The sequence below is a fragment of the Apaloderma vittatum genome, unplaced genomic scaffold (genome assembly GCF_000703405.1).
Source record: "Apaloderma vittatum isolate BGI_N311 unplaced genomic scaffold, ASM70340v1 scaffold23383, whole genome shotgun sequence".
Classification (NCBI taxonomy): Eukaryota; Metazoa; Chordata; class Aves; order Trogoniformes; family Trogonidae; genus Apaloderma; species Apaloderma vittatum.
Window position 1 is genome coordinate 35,203 of NW_009706738.1, and position 20,259 is coordinate 55,461.

At 47.8% G+C, this 20,259-nt stretch overlaps 1 protein-coding gene across 2 annotated transcripts in view; it reads left to right on the forward strand.

Moving 5' to 3' along the window:
* Positions 1–20,259, forward strand: part of PLXNB1 (plexin B1) — a 37,124-nt gene that overhangs the window by 12,145 nt on the left and 4,720 nt on the right. The window contains exons 7-28 of one of the 2 annotated variants that reach the window (XM_009865911.1): positions 787–895; positions 989–1,097; positions 1,682–2,539; positions 2,924–3,049; positions 4,129–4,251; positions 5,243–5,336; positions 5,590–5,756; positions 6,797–6,948; positions 8,830–8,935; positions 10,841–10,977; positions 11,613–11,789; positions 11,987–12,155; positions 12,757–12,999; positions 14,352–14,528; positions 14,845–14,993; positions 15,380–15,480; positions 16,266–16,483; positions 16,680–16,858; positions 17,618–17,684; positions 18,146–18,292; positions 18,754–18,931; positions 19,816–19,919. In XM_009865911.1, the coding sequence (XP_009864213.1) occupies positions 787–895; positions 989–1,097; positions 1,682–2,539; positions 2,924–3,049; positions 4,129–4,251; positions 5,243–5,336; positions 5,590–5,756; positions 6,797–6,948; positions 8,830–8,935; positions 10,841–10,977; positions 11,613–11,789; positions 11,987–12,155; positions 12,757–12,999; positions 14,352–14,528; positions 14,845–14,993; positions 15,380–15,480; positions 16,266–16,483; positions 16,680–16,858; positions 17,618–17,684; positions 18,146–18,292; positions 18,754–18,931; positions 19,816–19,919 (3,890 nt within the window). The remainder of the gene's footprint in view (positions 1–786; positions 896–988; positions 1,098–1,681; positions 2,540–2,923; positions 3,050–4,128; positions 4,252–5,242; positions 5,337–5,589; positions 5,757–6,796; positions 6,949–8,829; positions 8,936–10,840; positions 10,978–11,612; positions 11,790–11,986; positions 12,156–12,756; positions 13,000–14,351; positions 14,529–14,844; positions 14,994–15,379; positions 15,481–16,265; positions 16,484–16,679; positions 16,859–17,617; positions 17,685–18,145; positions 18,293–18,753; positions 18,932–19,815; positions 19,920–20,259) is intronic. The other variant, XM_009865912.1, reaches the window with a different exon arrangement.

Here is a 20,259-nt window from a genome sequence, read left to right on the forward strand (position 1 = left end):
ATAGCAAACTGTCTTGGAGAAATGGCAGCTCCTGGAGTTGAGCAGAGCATGCAGTATGTTCCCATTATTTAGAGAGCTAATACCCAACTCTAGGATTGAGGGCATTTGTCTGGGACAAGATTAATTAGCTGTTTTGGTAGTATTGTATATAAAATGTCTCCTTCAGGCTCATGCTGTCAGCTACAGTACGTTTTGACCAGCTCTGCAGCTGTTTGGTCTGTCAGAAAATAGTGATAGTCTCTTCCTAAAGAAAATTGGGGTATCCTGAGGCTTTTAGTTGACATGAGACCTGGATTTAATGCAGATAAGCCTTCAGTTATTGCAAGTGAGATTACAAGTCTTACAAACCTCTTCACTGACTCGTTTCTTAGTCTGGACATAGAACAAAGCTCTCGGGCTGAAGGCAGTATGTGAAGGGCATGTCAGTTCTGAGGATTTAGTTTTCCTTAGGATGACAAAAGAAGACAATCAGCTTTGAGCCTGGAATGTTACATCTTCTTCTAGTACAGAGATGACAGTGGAATTATAGCAGATAAAGACGGAGAGATCTTCAGACTAGTCTTCTTTCCCATGGGCTGGCAAGAGCTGTCATAAACTACTCTTGACAAACTTGTCCAACCTGTTTTTAGTGTCCATAGGATAATCCTGTGATTGAGATGCTAGAAGCTTGGAAGGGAATCTGTCTCGGTGTTTGATAGTGTCTTTCCTAAAGCATGCTGTGGCTCTTAACAGTACGGCAGTCTTACAGTGGCTCCATTCCTAAGAAATTTTTATTTTCATTTTCAGATCATGTCACCATAAAGCTCGTAGTGCGTTTCCATGACATCTTCATTGCTTCTGTGGACTTCTCTTTCTATGACTGTGCTGCAGTGGCCCTGCTGTGGAAATCGGCACCGTGAGCACTTGCTTTTTCTTGTCTGTAGGTACAGGGAGGGTGGCTGTCTCTTCCTGGGTTGTCTTAGCAGTTGCTTTTCTGTCGTAATTCCAGGTGCCAGAAGTGTGTGAGCAGTCTATGGGGATGTAACTGGTGCATCCAGCAGCACCTCTGCACCCACAAAGCAACCTGTGAGGAAGGAACCATTATCTACAATGAAAGGGTGAGTATCCTGCTCAGTCCTAGTCCTATAACAGCCTCAGCGAGGTCTAAAGTAGACTAGCAACTGTCCATCACATCAGGCAAGGTGAGCTCTTGGAGCAAAGCCTCCCCTTGGAGTGACACAAGGCTCTGCATCCCTCATGTTATGAGGTCTTGCTCTGTTTCTGGGGAAATGCCATGAGATGAAGCAGGTCCCCCTTCTCCTGGGGTTATCGTAGCCTGTGTTTTCAAAGTGAGGGACTAGAGCAAGCTGGCAGGGAGGATGCGGGTGGGGAGGTGGAACAGATCCCGGTTTGTGGCTGCCACAGGTGACCTTGCAGTTTTGTGGGGGATGAAGGCAGGCAGACCTCCCTCTGCATGGAAGTGAGTCCACACATCTGCGGGAAGAGGGAATATCACTGGATATTCTGCACTGTGAGCACTCCTCAATCCCATCATAAGACAAGGTGGCATAAAAATCCAGAGAGTGAAGCAGTCTCATGTGAACACTGCTATGGGAAGTAATACGGAGTGTTTTTCGGCTTGGATTTTTATTCTGTTTTGTTTCTGTCTTTCTTCTCACCCCACCATGCTGTTTTTCTCTAGGCCCAGATCCCAACCTCAAGCGTGTTTCCTTCTTCAGCAGCTCCACTCACCAAGTCCTCTACCACAGCCCCAACCACAGCCGCAAAACCCATCACTCCCCCTGTGCGTGTGGTACCGAGCACTGTGCCCCCCACAGAGCCCAACCACATCACACCCTCCGCAGCCTCGGATGCAATGACTGAGCCTACAGAAGCCCGCAGCTATACATACTTGACTCTCTCAACTGAAGCAGCCTCTCTCCAGGCCATTACAGAGTCCCCGCTACCACCACCAGCAGACAAACCCGCTGTCACTGTGCCAGAGACAACTTCTGCTGCTGCATTTGTCCTCACCAGCCCATCCAAAAACGTGGATCATGAAGCCTTGCCCTCTGAAGGGCCAGCCACTGCCCAGGAGCCAAGGCACACCGACACCCCCACCACCCTGATGGGTAGCCCTCTGCACACCTCTGCAGCAGCGACACCTTCCCCTCATGCCACCAGTTTCAAGTGGCCTCCGAGTTCTTTTCCTACCATGGAGGCATTGACATCTGCTGTCTCATCTCCTCAAACCCCCAGCCAGGTACCGGGGAGCTCTGCTGCCTCTGATCACTCCCCTGGATTGCTGGGAACTGAACTATCTACTTCAGAGCTTCCGCCATCAGCTCCCCCAGATTGGCTGCTGGAGGAAGGCACGGAGCTGCAGGACACAGAGGACTGGATGGATTTGCCTCAGGCTGAGAATGACACATTTCCCTTCTCGGCTTCTACTCTTCTCTCGGGTGATGGCGATTCTTCAGAGAGGGATGTCCCTGACTTTCCCAAGATCCTGCACCCTGACCTTGACTATCAATATGATGCCCCTGAGTTTTGGGAGGAGGTGAGTTGCTGGGCTTTGGAATTCACAGGTTGCTGGTCTAGTATTTCAGCCCACAGGAGAGGTTGTCCCCTCTCAGAGTGTGGAAGCTGACCGCTGTAATGTGCGAAGTGAGAAGTATCAGCCTGAGGGAAAAAACTGTGTGTGAGGTTCCCAGAAATGCTGCTGGCCTGAAGGTGGCAGCTGCTGTGAAGTCCAGCATATTCACAGCTTTCTGCTGTTCACCTATTTGGGCTCTTGCATTGCTTTCCTGTAACTTCACAGTACAGAAGCAAAGCCATTTCTTTGTTCAGACAGGACTTGTTTCTCTGTTGCTATATTAAGCTTCGATTCCCCGTTTCGGAACCATGGAGGCCTTTTTCTCTAAAGACCTATGTTTGTTTACAGAATGAAGCGTTTAGCTGGGGTCCAGATGCATGTCCTTGTGTGCAAGGAATCCAGGGATCTTCGTTGTTTCCTGTCAATGTAGCAAGGAAGATAACCCTGCTGGGAAAGAACTTCCACCTCTATCAGGTAGTCAGCTCAACACTGTCAGCATCTCGAAACTGTATTAATGCAGAGTACTGTATGGGCAAGCTGTCCACTAGATGCAGGTGTGGCTCTGCCCAGGTTTCTCCTGTTTGCAGAAACACCTAGAAGAATGATCTACTTCTGTGAATAAAGAATTACGTAGCTAGATTTATTGGTGGGTAGGAGGTCACCTGGAGAAAGGGAGAGTACAGGAGTTCACCACCCTGCTGGAGAGGATCCATGTGTGTTTGGATTAAATTGCACCTGTGCTGCACCATAGATGGTAGTTCTTGGAATAGCTTCCTGCTGAATCTCTGCTGATTGTTTGTGTCTCCATGAGCTACAGATAAGTCATCTGTTCCCTTTCCTCTCTGGCATGCTCATGTTAATGTGACTATTCCTGTCATACCTGAAACTTCTGCAATGGGGAAAACCACACTTGAAAGCTGTGTTTCTTGGGTGTGCCTCTGATAAAAATTCTCATTGCTTCTTGAGACAGAAGACTGATTTAGTAACCTTTTACAAACAACTGTCTCGGAATATGCAGCCCACAGACTAATTACTCCTTTATATGTAAAACCTGATATACTGCACTGCTCAGAGGAGCAGAGCTGGTTACAGATGCACGTCTGTCTATTTCTGTAGGAAATATTTAAGCAATTCAGTGAAAGATTTGCAGGAGAGAGGGGAGAAAGATACACTTAGCGTATTTTAAGGTGTACTATCCTAATCTGTGTACTCCACTCTTGGTTTCCAAGCTACTATTTCACAGAGACATACAGGCATAGCTTCACAGTCCCACTGTTTTTCCTTTGATTCCTTCTCCCACACTGAGTTCTCCCTGCACTGAGACACACGTGCTTCCTTCTAGGTGTTTTGTTTTGTGTTGGTTTACCGTTCGTACATGGAGGCAATGACAGCATAGACAGCCCTTGAATATAGCACAGAGTTAGCATAGTGAAGGGAATGGGAGGAGCACAGTGCTTGCACAGTACAGGGCTTGGCAAAAGATGTTGAACTGGAGAGGCAGGAGCACGCTGTTGTGTAGCTGAGAAATGGTGCCACGTGTATCTTCTCTGCAGGACCAGCAGTGGGACTATGAGTGTATCCTGAATTTGGAGGGGAGGACAGTGGTGATGGATGCTTATGTGGAAGGAGATGAAACAAACCAGTCCCTCTGTTATATCACCTGCCAGATGAACCAGGTGAGTGCTTGGAACACAGTGCCATTTCTGAGTTCACACTGGTGCTGGTTTTGCTCAGCAAAACAGCAGGCTGGAAGGCAAAGCTCTTTGGAGAGAAAAAAAAGTTTGTGGGATATTTAGCACTATGGGACTCTCATCTGTGATGTTGCTGCATGGTGGTAACTGGTATCTGCATCTTGGAGAGAGATTATGCAGTCTGAGCCACACGACCTGTTGTTACATTTGCTGTGGTACAGGGCGATACCAGCTCTGAGCTCATTGCAACCTACTGGGACAGAGCCACTTCTGCTTTGCCTTGAGCCACAATGCTGTTCATGCTTCTCTGGATCGTGACTTCTTCTTTGATGGTGGTTCTTCTGTAAAAAGAAAAATGCTATTAATAACAGTTTTGTTCTTAGCGGTGGGAGCTAGTCCATATATTGTAAATTTAACAGGCAAAATTAAAACAACGGTGTACGTTTTTGGATAATGTATGGATTTTACTTAGGGCAAGATTTGCAAGCAGAGGTGATATTTTTAGTTCACAAACTTATATAGGTAAGAGAGAGGAACAACAGAGGCTCTTGTGCACATGAGCCCTGCAGACGAATTGTAACCGTACTGTAATGGCTCAGCTGAAACTGCAGAAATGCCAGCTTGAGCAGTTTTCTGAGCAGGTGGCTTGTAGGTGGGAATCAGCCATTTAGGAATGCAGTTAGGAAGTTAGACGAGTACTGTTGTGAGCACACATACCTGTTTTCAGTGCTCATCCTAGTGAACCCATGCCTGACACTCTCTAGAGCAGAACTGTGACTGCACGAAACAGAGAGGACAGGCCTGGGCTGCCACCGCCCCAGCCCTAACGCGGCCTTGCCTGCGTTCGTGGGAAGCTCCGCACAGGCTGTGTGTGCCAGTGTGCTGTGCAGGATGGATGCGGATGCTTTTTGCCTGTTGAGTTGGCTTGTTTGTGCCTCTCTTAAGTCCTTTGTGTTGATGGTCTTTGTCTCTGCAGTACAGTTATGCAGCGCCTCAACTCGAATTCAACGCTGTAGTGTTTGTGCGGAGGCGACGACACCTTCGAGTGGACAGCGCTGCAGATCTTCACGGTAGGAGTGCAACCATCTCCCCAGCAAAAAGACAGCAGATAAGGTGGCAGAGAGTTGAGAATCCTCGAATGAAGTTTTTTGCATCCGTAGTAGTCCTATCACAGGGAAACTAAGGAAAATATAGAGCCTTATTTCTATTGCTTGTCACAGCGGAGGGAGGAGAAGAGGGTTCTGTGCAGGGTGCGAGGTCGCTGGATTATTCTGTGCCCTAGCGGATGTTTGCAGACGCCTCTGAATTTTTCCTCATTTGCAGTGACTTTTTATAACTGCTCTGTGGGACACACTGATTGTAGCCGCTGCCAAACAGCTGACTCCAAATACAACTGTGTGTGGTGTGGAGGTGACAACCCCAGCTGTATCTTCAGGGGCTCCTGCAAGGAGGAGATAGAAGACCTGTGTCCAGCACCTCTCATTCACTCTGTGAGTAACTTGTTTGGTAGCTACCGCACACGGGGCAAGGAGGGCTCCATTCTCCAGGTGAAGTCAAAAGGCTGTGGACTCAAAGTGTGAGCAGTGCGGCTCAGTAATACATTTGCCATCTGAAGAGCAAGCTAGTCCTATTCTACTGTGATCCCTCGGTGTTGTGAGGGTGCTGGACTTTTATGCTGGGCTTTCGGTTTGCTGATAGAGAACAGTGGAGAGAGGTGCACTTCTGTCTCGTGAGCTGAAACCGCTGCACCAGAAGGAGCAGGATCATTTAGGAGCTGGGAAAGGGTCTGCAGGTGGGATCCTCCAACTGTCCCGAGCCAGACCCTGAAACAAGTTGACCAGCTGAGCCTGGGGCCAAAGTGGGTAAAACCTAACGATAAGTTATGGGAAAGGCATAACAGGTTACTGGAATTAATTATTTTTGTCTGTTGATTTTAATGTTTCTTGCTAACTGCCACATGACAAGTGTCTGTAGCCATGTGTCCCTTTTGCTGTCAGCTTGTCCTCCCTCTGGTGGCACACAACATCCATGTGCTGCATCTTGTCTTAAGTTTATCTTGGATGCTGCTCAGGGACAAAGCTTTGACGTTTGTGCAGCATGCAATTCATTGTCGTACTGACGCTGAGGGGGGAATGGTGCTTGCTGCTTCAATACTAGTGACATGTATTGGCTTGTGCATTCCCACTCTTCAGCAGAGATGCCCTATGGAGTGCTCAGCATGTTGATGAGAAGGCAAAGCAGGGCAGTCCTTGCCTTCAAAGTCTACAGTGAATTGTCATCTCTGGGGGGGACTGCTGGCAACAGTGAGGTGTGGGAAAGAAGGCTCCAACTCTGGTGTTCTTTATGGCCTTTCTTCTGATGAGGGTGCAACCTGGGAGTAGTCCAAGCCAGTAACAGGAATCCATAGCAGTGACCTGACCAGGCAGAGTATGTAACAGGGCAGTTGAAGGGCCCTGTGCTGTAGATCAGTGGCCAGACTGCAGAGGTCTGAGATACTGTGACATTTACACATGCGCGGATGTCTTTGCAGGTGTATCCCCTGTCTGGACCAGTGGAAGGTGGCACTAGAATCACCATCACTGGCTCAAACCTCGGGCAGAAACATCAAGACATTGCAGAAACTGTCACTGTTGCAGGAATTCCCTGTGCCGTAGATGCTCAAGAGTATGAGATCTCTAGCAGGTAGAGTATCTGTGAAACCTCCTCCCAGAGGCAGGTCCTGGCTTTTCCCTTGGCTGCTGACACCAGCCGGAGCTGTCATTGCCTTTGCTGTAGCAGGTATTGAGCCTTGCCCGTTCCCCAGGGAGTGGCCCCGAGTGAGGTCACTGTCTGATTAATTACTCAGGCAGTGTCCTTAGAAGAGAGAAGGTTATGTATGAGGCGATGGCCGAGCAGAACTGCCGAAAACCCACCACACTGCCCGTACCGAGCTCCCAGGCCAGCCAGACCACAGGCTCAGAACTGTGCGGTTTCGTGGGTATCTCTCCCAGGCGCAGGGTGATTTCAATAAAGTAAATAACTTGGTTTATGCAAGTGTTACTGCTAGGAAAACATCCTGACCATGGTAACACAGGGTGAGGATGGAAACATGTGGCTGGAGATATGGCACAGGCTCTTCCCTCTGCTTGAACAGACACGCTCCTCGACTGTCACTCTTAACTTGCCAGCCGGAATTCCACTTCCCAAGAACAAACCTGTGGGAAGGACCCCCTCAACCAGGGACAGACCAGGGGGTCCTGGTGGGCCCTGTGCCACTCTTCTAGTGGCTAGGAGTGCCTGGTAGGTCACACAATGCTTGTAATAGTGTCTAGGAGGAGGGTGAGAAGCAGAAAGACCTGTCCTGCTCAATCCAGCTGATGTCAGTGATGGAGAACTGAGTAGCTGGTATGTCTGGCCGGGGTAGAACTAAGAACAAGGCAGTGTAGTCAGGTTTTAAGAAGTGTGACTTGGGGGGTAGCTTGGAAGCAAGGAGAAAGGAATATTTGTGCAGTTGGCCTCTGGCAGGGCAGGTAGGTGGGAGCCTTGGACAAGGGAGGGAGAGGAGCCAAGAAACCAGCAGGAGAAGAGGAGAGCAATTGTGAGTAACCTCTCATCAGAGCTATCACAAACCCATTTTTCCATTCCATGGTAGCAGTAGCTGTAGCACCCTTCCCTCTGGGAGCCAGGTAAGATCCTGCTGGGAAATGGCCTGGTGTGTTGAGCAGTGTTGTCCTGTCCATGCACCTTGTTTGTCTGGATCCATCTGCTTTCTGTTTTCATCCTAGAATTAGAGCATAGTGTATCTGGGGTGAGCACTGTCGTCATTCTGTATCTGTAAATCACCTGGCATTACAGGGTCCTGGCTTGGGACTGCACTGCCTGAGTTCAAATTTCTGAGCCTTTTTGGTTGAGGGGTTATAGCTGTGAACCTGGAATCCACTGCTGAGCAAGGCCCAGACAAAATTACTCTCCTACTGTGTGGCACAAGTGGGATTTCTCCTGCAGAGTAGTTTTTCCGTTAGCAAACCAGTGCTGTAACATGGGATTCCTTGCTACCCTGTTCTAAGTACAAGCTGACTTTTTGCCTTGTCAGCACCTCCCGTGACAGATTATGACCAAAAAGGAGCTGGTAAGAATGGGTGAGTGCAGATCTGGCTGGTCACAGAGGTCAGTGGCTGAAGACCAGTGCCAGCTAAACCTGCAGTCTTGAGTGCTTCTGCATCAGATACAGTGCAAATACATGGACTGACCACTGCTAGCCTGGGGTCACTCCAGGTGTGACTCATTTGATCAGCTCTGGATAACAGCAGAGTTCTTGGACTCTTCACGTATCTGTGACACAGTGGGCTTCATCCTGTCTGTCCAAGAAAGAATAATCTTGGATAGGATAGGCCTGTTGGGAACCACACTCTGCTTTTATTGCTACTAATCCAGCTTTTAAAGGTGTTTCTGAATGTTCAGTTGTATATCCTGGGCATGTGATAAGGCCAAAAGAAAGGAGCTGGGGTTGCTAGATGGTTTTAGGATGGATACAGCTCACCTTGCCCTTCCATGGTGTGACACTGTTCTTGGATTGTCCTGCAGTATCGTTTGCGTCACTGGCGGGAGCTGGACAGAGAGATTTGGGCACATTGTGGTGGAAGTGCCTGGAGGAGGACGTGGAGTTTCTGGGCATATTTTCACCTATCAGGTAATGCAATTGTTGCTTCTTTAATACCTCTCCCTGTTCTTCCAGTATCTCTGCTAAGTGGCTGTCTATTGCATGAATTTATGGGACTCTGCCAGGCATTTGCTGCTGGTATTTTTATTTGATTTTTCTGGTGTTTGTGGTGTGTGGTGTGTTTAGGGGTTTGCTTTGTGTTTGGCTTGTTTGGTATTTTTCTTCCCCCCCCGGCTTCAGACAGCTCTACTGGGTCATACTAAAGATTCTGTACTCTAGGGACTTTATTGGTTTTTTACAATGGTAGCTAGTAAATGCTTAGAGAAAGATAACAAGTACAAGATGCCTTTCTGAATTGGACTTTTTTTTGATCGATGACTTCACGTCTTACTAAGACTTCTGACTTTCCCTTTATTAGTTTGCAGATTGCTGCTTTTACCTCTTAGCTTCTGACCTCAAGAGCTTGTGGCAAGTAAATCCAAAGTTACCATTAATCGTATGGAGAAATGTTTTCTGGATTTTTTAAGCCTTAAACCCAGCTACTCTGAAGTAATATTTAGGTAATTTAGAGATACAGTTACTTGGTTTTCATCCTTGCTGAGTGACTTAGAAGTTATGTACCTAGTTGCATGCCTTCCTCTCCCACAGGAAGGGGAAAGAGATGCCTGGAAAGTCTTAGGCTATCCCATTTTTGTATGTACAGAACCATTTTATATAGTGGATTATGCTTGTTGCTCTTCTCTTGGTTTTGGTTCTGTTATCACAGTTTTGAGGCAGAGTGAGAACTGTGTGCCATGTTCAAGATGAGAGTGCAGAAGGAATTTTTACTGTGGTATAAAACTCTTTTCTACTTAATTGCTGTCCCAGTAATTCCTACCCCTTGGTGTGATTTTGTTGAGATTTGTGCTTACAGCTGTTAGAGTTGTTACAGGTACCAAAGCACTCTTGAATGAGCAGGAGCAATTTCGAAACTCACAACTGTGTACATATGGTTGGGTTGCTTTTTGCTATAATCTCTCTGCTCCTTCTCACTTCAAGTGTCTTACTCTTTGTTTATCAGCAGTGACTTACTTGTGCCACTCTGCCTGGTTCCTCTGAGTGTTGCTGCAGCTCCTCAGCGGTACTAAGTTTTTGTTACTCTGAGTAATTTACCAAATTTCATTTCCCCTTTCCAGGTCACCTACGAGTATGTTTTAACAGCACAGGTCTTAACACAAATTCTTAGGGCTCCCTGCTGGTAATCTCCTCATCTACTACACAAACAGACAATTTATTTGCTACCTTGTTTTTCCTAACCTGAGTTATTAATCCAGTTACTGATCCCTTTGAACTGTTAATCCTAGAGTTTGTGTGTGAGGCTCTCAGCTCTGCTGTTTGCAGCATCTGTCTGCCTTTTGCAGTCTGTGGAAAGGCTGGTCCCAGATTCGAAGGTCTTGCCGCTGTGATTGATCCCTCTTCTGTTGGCTCTGCTCTGTAAGGTAGCTGCTGGAGCCTGGCTGAGGCTTATGGAATCATAGAACCGTTAAGGTTGGAAAAGACCTTTAAGATCATCAAGTCCAGCTGTCAGCCCAATGCCACCATGACCACTAAACCATGTCCTGAACTGCCATGTCTACTTGGTTTTTTTGAAGACCTCCAGGGATGGTGACTCCACCACTTCCCTGGGCAGCCTATTGCAATGCTTCACCACTCTTTCAGTAAAGAAATTCTTCCTAATATCCAATGTGAACCTCCCCTGGTGCAACTTGAGTCCGTTTCCCCTTGGCCTCTTGGCTTGGCTTGCTTGTGATTGGGGATCTGCAGCTTTTGCTTTCAGAGCACTGGAGGTCGCTGAACACGTTCTGCTGTTTTCTTTCCTTGCTTTGCCTTTTGAGGTCCTTGTCACTCACTTCTCTTTTTTTTTTCTTTTTTTTTCCTTTTTCTTCCCTTTTCTAGAACCCAGAGCTGAAATCCATTGTTCCGACTCAAGGTCCCAAAGCAGGAGGAACCTGCCTTACCCTTCTGGGCTCAAAGCTGCTGACTGGGCATCCTAGTGAGATCAGTGTCATGCTTGGAGACCTCCCTTGCCACATGTAAGATCAGGGCCTGCCGATGCTCTGGCTGTGTGTGTGCTGCCCTGAGCTCTCCCCAGAGCCCTGCTGGGCGTGATGCTGCCAGGCTCAGCCCTTTGCACAGGCTGCAAGAGCTCTGCTGTCCTCTATGTTCCAGGAGATCCTCCCCTTGAGGGTCATGGCAGCAACCTCACCATCTTACATTGCTGCCCACGTTCCTTTGGATGTGATCAGTGCTACACGGCCTCTGTTCTGCATGTCTCTTGGCAGGACTATACCCCATCCTGACAGCTCTGCTTTTGCTCATGGGGAACTGCAGTTGGTTCCTGCAGACTAACGCTAAGAGCTGCTGTTCTCTTGCATCCTGGGACACATACACCCCACAGCACTGCTGGTGAGAAGGTGCACATGCCTTGGCAGCATGCTTCCAGTCTCTTCAGTCTGGGCAGTGGCTGTACCTGCATTTTGTCAACGTGCTGCTCACCGACAACTGCCCAGCAATAATTGTTTGCTTAGATAAAACCCAAAACCTTTCCCCCTTCAATTTAGGAAGATACCAGAAGAGGTTTGCAGACTGTCTGCAAAGAGCAAGTACTATAAAATCTGTCTCTGCAATGGCTGTGTTAATCCCTTGTTCTCTCTTCTCTCTCTCCAAGCCTCTCTGAGATGACAGAGGATCAGCTGGCATGCCAGACAAGTCCCAGCAATGTGTCCACAGAACTCCCAGTCACTGTCAAATATGGGGACCAAGAGCGGAGACTGGAAGGATCCCTCTTCAGATATACTCTGGATCCCAACATCACTTTTGCAGAGCCACCTAAAAGCTTTCTCAGGTAGAAAAACTGAGTGCACTCCCCCAGGGCTGTGTGCCGAGGCAGGTACCACAGCACCAGTGGTATCTGGTTTATCGAGCTGCACTTTGGAGTGTAGCCAGGTTTGCAGGAATGAGCATAAGCAGAAAGGTGGGAGCATGGGAGAGACAGAGCTAACAAATAATAGTTGGGTGAGATCGGCTACTTTTCTCTTTCAGCGGAGGGAGAGTGCTCAGAGTTCATGGATACAACTTGGATGTTGTACAGAAACCAAAGATCCGAGTTACAGTGTCTCCATCTGAACGCCGGCGCCGAGGACTGGGACGATGGCGCAGAATAATCCCAGACACCGAGTGCCCTGAGGATGCTCTGTGCAGCGTCCAGCAGGTAGCATAGCAAAGTGCTCAGTGGAGCTGAGGATGCGTAAGGGTTGATGTGTTCCTCTGGAGAGGTGGATGTTCTGTCTCTAGGGCTTTTCCCCCTGCTTGCTGTTACCTGCTTGCATCATACCAACAGTCTTGGCCAAGTGGAAGTGTTCTTTGCCAGGCAGAGTTCAGTGAAATTACCAGTTCCACTAACACTTTCTGCTCTCCTGTTGCCAGTGTCCTGAGATGGGTCTTGACAGAGGTATTGATGTGATCATCGAGGTCACAGAGCATGCAGCAGAATTTGCAGAGGGTGTTTGGCAGTCAAAGCAGAAGGATTTGCGTAGTTAGTGCAAATGATGGGGGGGTTCCCATGCAGAAGGCGGGAGAATGTGCTCCTGATGCACATGTATCGATAATGGCTGGTTTTACCTGGAGGAACGTAGGGAGTTCCTCAGATCTTGGACTTCTGCCTCTGCAATTAAGCAGAGTTCCTCTGGCATTGCTCCAGATGGGAGGAATGCAGACTGGCCCCAGATTGCTCAGAGTTGGCAAGTATTGCAAAGCTGCAGGAGAAACTTGAGTGTTTCACTGCTGACACTTTTTTTGCCTTTTGCATTTAGTTTGAAGAACCATGTCTTGTTAACTCCTCCTACCTGATCCTGTGCAAAACTCCAGCCATTAACCTGCTGTTGCGGAGTGTCCATATCAAACTGGAATTTATTCTGGATAATCTGAGCTTTGATTTCAACTCATTGCATCCCATGCCCTTCTCTTATGAAGTCAACCCCATCCTAAAACCATTGAATGCTGAAGACCCTGCCAAACCATATCGTCACAAGCCAGGAAGCGTCATCTCTGTGGAGGTAACACAGAAACTAGCTGGAAATAATGTTCCTTGTACAAAGCTGTTTCTAACCTGAGTGTTTTAAATTGATTTCATGCAGCATGCAAGGTCTTAAAGCATTTTACAGGCTTACAACCTGTCACAGCACACCTAATTTATCCTGTGAGAAATGGTACATGAGAAGGGGGGAAGTGCATTAAAAAAAGCCTCTTGAGCCTAAAAGTCATTGTTAAGGACTTCGTAGGGCTTGTGGAAACATCTGTGATTTTTTGATTTTTAATCCTAATAAACTATTTGTATGTGAGATGTTAGTACTAAATAGATCCCACATCCTATTCTCACCTGCCAGCTTTTTATAACTTCTTCAGATTTCTCTAGAAGTCACTTAGTAAAAGAATCCTGGTAGTAGGGAAGACCTGTTGCTAGGTAGAGATAGGAAAATCACACTTTAAAGGTGATACAGAAAGGCAGAGTGGCTACTGGGTGTTTTTCTGTATGTGTGAGAAAAAACTGAGGTATTTCTTTTGTCTGGAAAAGATAGTTCCTAGTCCAGTACTCAAAAAGAAAGCTAATGGCTGCAGCTAGAGATGCCCTTTCCCCACTTGCTCTGTTTTTCACATGTGAGTAAAAACTGTGAAGTCTAGAAGTGTCTAGACTGCTGCCATTGAGATTGAATGCATCTTGGAGAAGTAGGGCAATTTGAGAAGACTGAAAAAACTAACAAGATGTAAGCTCTTAGAGACCGAGGAGGTTGTTCTACCAACCTGTCAGGACACCCTGACAGAGCTTTGGGCAAAAGCATGAAAATTCTGCTGCAGGATTCAGTTTAGAAAGCATTAAAATGTAAAAGTGTAATTAACATCAGTCAGCATGGTTTTATTTAAAAAAAAAAAAAAGTCTTAATCTCCGCCCCCCGCAATTAAAGCAGATTTGTGTAGCAGATAAGAACAATAGTGTAAATGTGTTCCACCTTTGAAAGGCATTGATTGACTCACCTGAATGCACAGGTTAACTGACATGAGGCTGCCTTTTTTAATATATACACATTTTTTGTGTGTGGATGTGTATACACACAGAGTGAAGAGTTGAGTTTAGTTCTGCTGTGGCTGAAGAGCCTTAAGACGACAAACGATTTATAACTCTACTTATGCAGCATGGTATGGGTCCTAAAGCTATAATCTAAATCATATACAAGTGAATTTTTTAGCTTACAAAACAAACTTCTGCAGCCAATTCAGATATGAGCCTAGTCATAGAATTATAAAGGCTGCTTTCGCCCTGTGGTGTTGGTCTCCTCTCTCTTCTCTGGAGCCATGGAAACACCGAGTTGTGTTTTCCCCAGTTTGATGTGCTGATCCACATCTCTTCCAGGGGGAAAATCTAGATCTGGCTATTTCCAAGGATGAAGTTATGGCTATGATTGGGGAAGGAATCTGTGTGGTGAAGACACTAACGAGGAATCATCTCTACTGTGAGCCTCCCTCCGAGCAGCCAGCTCCGCGGCACCGCACGAAGCGGGAGGGCACAGACCTGCTCCCAGAGTTCACGGTAGGGAATCAGCAGTAATGTGAGAAATCCTGTAGTTTGTTGAAGCACAAGCAAGGAGTGGGGAGGATGGGAAGTGGAGGAAAGGCGGAAGGCCCTGGTGGTGGATAGGGGAGCCTACCAGGAGTGACAAGGAGCTGCTCCTGTTAACTCCACTCTCAAGTGCCAAACATTGCCTGAAGGAAAATGGTATAGCTGGATTCAGGACTTGCGCTGTGGGACAGCTTTGCTAGAGAGCTGCGTGCCTCCCCTACCCGTTCTGAGGCTTTGCATTTCATTGCTGTGCTGAGCTTACGTTGTGGCACGTGCTTTCTTCCAGGTACAGATGGGAAACCTGAACTTCCTCCTGGGCCGAGTGCAGTACGACACAGAAAGCCAGCTCACCTTCCCGCTGGAGGCACAGATTGGTTTGGGTGTTGGTGCATCCTTTGTGGCACTGATTGTACTGGTCATCGTCTTCATATACAGGCAAGGAACTCTGGCATTGTATGAGGTCTTTAAGTTCTTCTACAACATTATTTGGTGCATGTGGCCAAGCATGTACCTCTTGGGCCCAAACACAGTCCTGGCTTTATTTTGTGCCAAAGTCTGAGCCTCTCTTATTGTTGGATGTATGAGGCATGTTGTGCCTGCTGCTCACAGCCTGCACTGTGGTTCATTCGGAACCCAGATCTAATGGGTGCTCCAAGAGACCACATTAGTTTACAGAACACTGCTTGGTGTCCTGCAAAGATAATGTTCAATAGAAATCACCTCAACACCAATTGCCTTGGAGTTTTTAGCAGCAACACAACAGTTGGCAAGTACAGTCCCTGAGCTAGGGCCACTGGAAATGATTCTGCTTCTTATTGCAGGAGGAAGAGCAAACAGGCTCTGAGGGATTACAAGAAAGTTCAAATCCAGCTGGAGAATCTGGAAACAAGTGTTCGGGACAGATGCAAAAAGGAATTCACAGGTCAGACACTGAGCTCTTAGGTTCTGGCAGCATCAGGGAAGCTTGAGGAACCGTTCTCAGCCCTACATCTCTTTCCATTCCTTGTTTGGGTAGCTCAGAGCAGGCAATAACTTTATCCTATGCCAGTGCATTAAAACATAGCCAAATTCTTCCTTTTCTAATCCTTGTCTTTAATTCAGACCCCTCTGATTCTCCAGTTCATCCTCTAGATTCAGATGAGGAGCTAAAGGTCATGAAGCACACTTGGAGAGATCTTAAGGACAGCTAACTCAGTGTTTGTGTAGAGCAAGTTGAATTGCACCCTGGGCCCAAAAACCTTTACTTCAGCTGCTTACGACAGTGAGCCCTTTTGTGGGAGCCCTAGGGCTCTGAAACTCTGTAGGTGACTCAAACTGCAGTCTCCAACTAATACGGGGAGCAGTGAGGAGCAAGGGAGCCCTAATACTCTAATGTAGGTGATGCCTGTAACCACAGACCTGTGCTGAGTAGTGTCTTCCTCTTTATAAAACTGGAAGCCAGCCCCCAGCTGTAAATGAGAATAATCACCAAATTTACCTTTTGGTTCCTGCCCAAGGGTGGAAGCTTCCTCATGCAGTTTCTCCCAGTGCCTAGTCTAATTTTAAAGGCTCTAGCAGTGGGTCCCCAATGTGCCCCTTCCTGATAGGAAACATCCTTCCTCTTCCTCGGTTCCATCCTGCTGGCCCTAGTTCCTGTGCTCGCCTCATGCTCTGCACCATCAGTTGCACAATCATTTGTCAACCTCATGGGCATTTCCTTTCCCTCAGACCTGATGACTGAGATGATGGACCTCACAAGTGACCTTGTGGGCACAGGAATTCCCTTCTTGGACTACAAGTCCTATGCAGAGCGCATTTTCTTCCCGGGACACCGTGAATCACCACTGCAAAGGGACCTGGACATCCCTGAGTGCCGTCGGCAGACTGTGGAGCAGGGTTTGGTCCAGCTCTCCAACCTGCTCAACAGCAAGCTTTTCCTCACCAAGGTATGTCCCCTTCTCTGGTTGCAGCCGGCTGTGGGTTTGAGCCACATCACTAGCAGCTGGTGGCAGGAAGCAGGCAGTGGCTACTAAAGTTCATTCCGGAGTAGCTCTCTGCAGCACCACTTCTTCCAAGAGCCAGTAGCTTTGACTTCCATGTTTTCAGCAGATTCACACGTTGGCTTCTCTCTCTCCCCACCAGTTCATCCACACCCTGGAAATCCAGCGTACTTTCTCTCCCAGAGACCGGGCCTATGTGGCATCATTGCTCACTGTGTCGCTGCATGGAAAGCTGGAGTACTTCACTGACATCCTCAAAACACTCTTGAATGACCTTGTGGAGCAGTATGTGGCCAAGAACCCGAAGCTGATGCTGCGGAGGTGAGTGAGGCAGCCATGGTCCCACCGCTCACTGCCCGAGGGGACAGAGCCTTTCCGCCCAGCTGGGAAACCCTGAAACTCCTGTGAGTTGGGTAATGTCATGGCATGGGCTGCAGCTCTTTGACCAGCATGTGTCCAGACAAGATCCATCAAAGTGGAGGAGGCAGTAACAACAATACCCCTCTCTCTGGTGAGCAGTTGTCAGGGAATATAGTAGGAAAAGTGTGACAGGAGTAGAAAACTGAACTTGTCCACCTCAAATTCCTCTTCTTTTGAAGCTGGTGTACATTAATGCTCTCCTTGTGCCAGATACTAGGGCTCCGCCAAATCTGCTAACCTCACCTTGCTTTTAGAGGTCCCTGGGTTCACATCCGTGCTGTGTTTGGAATCTAAACTATCTCCTTTATTTTGATCCCCAGTAGCCTTCTGTCTGGTCCATCCTTCTGATCTGAACAAATTTCCCTTGTCTGAGACCCACCAGAGGCTTTCCCCTGTGCTCTGTTTGCTTGTCTCCACTTCTGCAATTTGGTGCCTCCTTCAGGCTGAAAAGTGCCTCAAATAAGTGGTATCAAAAGTGTTAACCTTACTGGTCTGTAAAGTCGTTTTGTTGTTGTGGGTTTGGGGTTTTGTTTTTTTCTTTTCCACTTGATTCTGTATCATCTTTTAGTGTGCTCTTTTCTCAAAAGGAGCGATCTTTACCTTCACATCCCTCCCTGCTCTACACCATATTCCTGTGACAAACACCATGCTCTCTTCCAGGACAGAAACAGTGGTAGAGAAGCTGTTAACCAACTGGATGTCCATCTGCCTGTACGCATTTGTGAGGGTGAGCTCTTTGTCCCTTCGTGGTGTAGAGGGACCAAAAGAGGGGGGGAAAGAGCCACAGCTTTGCTCTGTGACTTGCTCATAGCTGAAACCATGCCAGAGTCCTCTTGTATTTCAGAGTGAGAGAGCTGGGCTCTTCACTGGGGACAGGGATGCTTAAATCAGCATTAATGCCGCTCATTGTTTCCAGGATGTCTCTCCAGATCATGGAGGGCTCGGAGTAGCTGCTTTATCTTGAGACATGTTGGCCATAGGCTGGTCTATGCATGGAGAGGACATTCCAATCTAATTCCTTTCCTGAAGAGTTGGTGGGAGCTGTCAGCAGAGGCTCTGCCTTTGCCTGCTGTGGCTTAGCTGCTGTATCCTCCTCTGCTTGCGTGCCCATGTTTCCAAGCTGTTGGGCTCTGCTGGGAGGAACAAGCTGAATTTCTCTAAGGTGAAACTCCTTCCTGTCTGTGCCAGGATTCTGTTGGGGAGCCCCTTTACATGCTGTTTCGAGGAATCAAGCACCAGGTGGACAAAGGGCCAGTTGACTGGGTGACAGGGAAAGCCAAATATACCCTGAATGACAACCGCCTTTTGAGAGAGGACCTGGAGTACCGGACTCTGGTAAGCACCAAATCTTCTGTTGCCTCTGGGCTCTCTGGTGTGACAGGGCTGAACGTCTCTGCTCCTGTTACCGAGGCAGAAGTGCAGCATCCTGCCACTGTCTCCTGGGAGCCAGGTTTACCCCAGCAGAGCAACTCTACAGAAGAGCAAGAGCTCTGCTAAATCAGGCGCTTCTGCCCTAGGCTGACAGGAGCCATCACCACAGCAATCTGGTGTACTAGAAATAAGGGAATGAAACTGCTAATGGAACATGGAAGACCTTCCCCAAAGCTATTTGAACAGGTTTCCAGCTCTTTACACGAGGCTGAGAACACAGTGTTTAACATCTGTGATGTTTTCTTTGCCGAAACTCTTCCAGTGAAAGGACCAGCTGTTAACTTGTCTTAAAGCTAGAGAGGCGTAAATGTGTTGGATGCAGTCTTATCAGCTGAGCAACTGTGACCTTTTCTTTTCTTCCCCAGACCTTAAACGCTTTGACACAAGCAGGAGTTGCCGCAGGAGGGGCAGAGGACTCCCAAGGGATTTCTGCAAAAGTGCTAGACTGTGACACCATAACACAGGTGAAGGAGAAAATCCTAGATCAGATCTATAAAGGGACACCGTACTGTCACCGACCAGACCCGGACACCCTGGACCTCGGTGAGCAGAACTCCCTGGTGCCAAAACTCAGCGAGGAAGCGGAAGAGTGGTCATTTGCTATTGGTGCACAGCACCCTGGCATGCATGATGCTTGTCATTCTTTGCTGAGCGTGCAGTCTCTGACCAAGGATCCTGCACTTTGGCTGGACCCAAGAGGGCATGATGCAGGAAAGAGGCCAACAGCAAAAGCCAGGGGTGGGAAAGAAGCAGTTGGGTCCAGCCCGTTTCATTTCATGCTGTTCTTTGCCAGACTTGGACTACGGTAATGGTGTGGGCAAAGCAACACAGGAGAGAAAATAAAGCATGGAGAACTTGCAGGAGGGGAGGACAATTTGAGTGCAGCACAGAGATGCCAGTCATAGACTGGCTCCTCCCTCCAGTGAAGTCAGTGGCAGCATCTCAATAAGGTATGTCAGGGAGGATTTTGCCCAGAGTGGTTAATGAAAGGTAGGACTTATGTTGTGAAGGAAAACACTCAGTTTTCCATCTTCTTCGTTCTTCGGCTGTTGCTGAATAGTGGTGACATTTCTAGATAAGCAGATACTGGAGGAATAGTAGCTAATAAGGACTATGGGTGCATATCTGTGGTTTGAATCAGCTGCTTAAAGAGTCACAGTCTGACAGAATTTATATGAACTTGGCAAGTGGAACCTGGGAGGCCATGAGGCTGTCACAGTGCTCAGAGACACTGTCCTGTGACTGCAGGACTCGGGCTTGCTGAGGCTCTTGCTCAGGTTATGTTGTCTGTGAGACAGCATGCGTAAATGAGTAAATGAGGATCAGTGGGTGTATAATGAGGTCAACCAGATTGAAGCAGAGTGGACTTCAGAGATGCCTCAGATTAACAATTTATCTTTTCATTTTCTGTATTTTAATGTCTGTAGAGTGGAGATCAGGGCTGGCAGGTCATCTGATACTGTCCGATGAGGATGTGACATCTGTTGTTCAAGGAACTTGGAAACGCCTGAACACTCTTCAGCATTACAAGGTCAGAACTTGGTCTACCATTGCCTTGTGTCTCCTCTCACCTTTGACACACTGTTAGGTTCTTATGTGGCTGGCTTTTGGTGGATTACTGTCAAAAGGTTGGAGCTTTCTTGCAGCAGGGTGTTCAGATTAAGTCAGTCCTGAGGGCTGCACTCGGACTTCAAGAATCATAGCCCCCTCCTTAACCTATACCTGAGACATGGGCAGGTGTGGAGCTTGGAAGGAGATGCACAAGTTCGTGCCCAGTGGTTGTTGCAATGAAGGTGATGCTGCTGGATCAGTTGGTCCAAATCAGTTACATTGGGCTGTGAGGTAGCTTTCTAGGAATGGAAAAAGGGTGG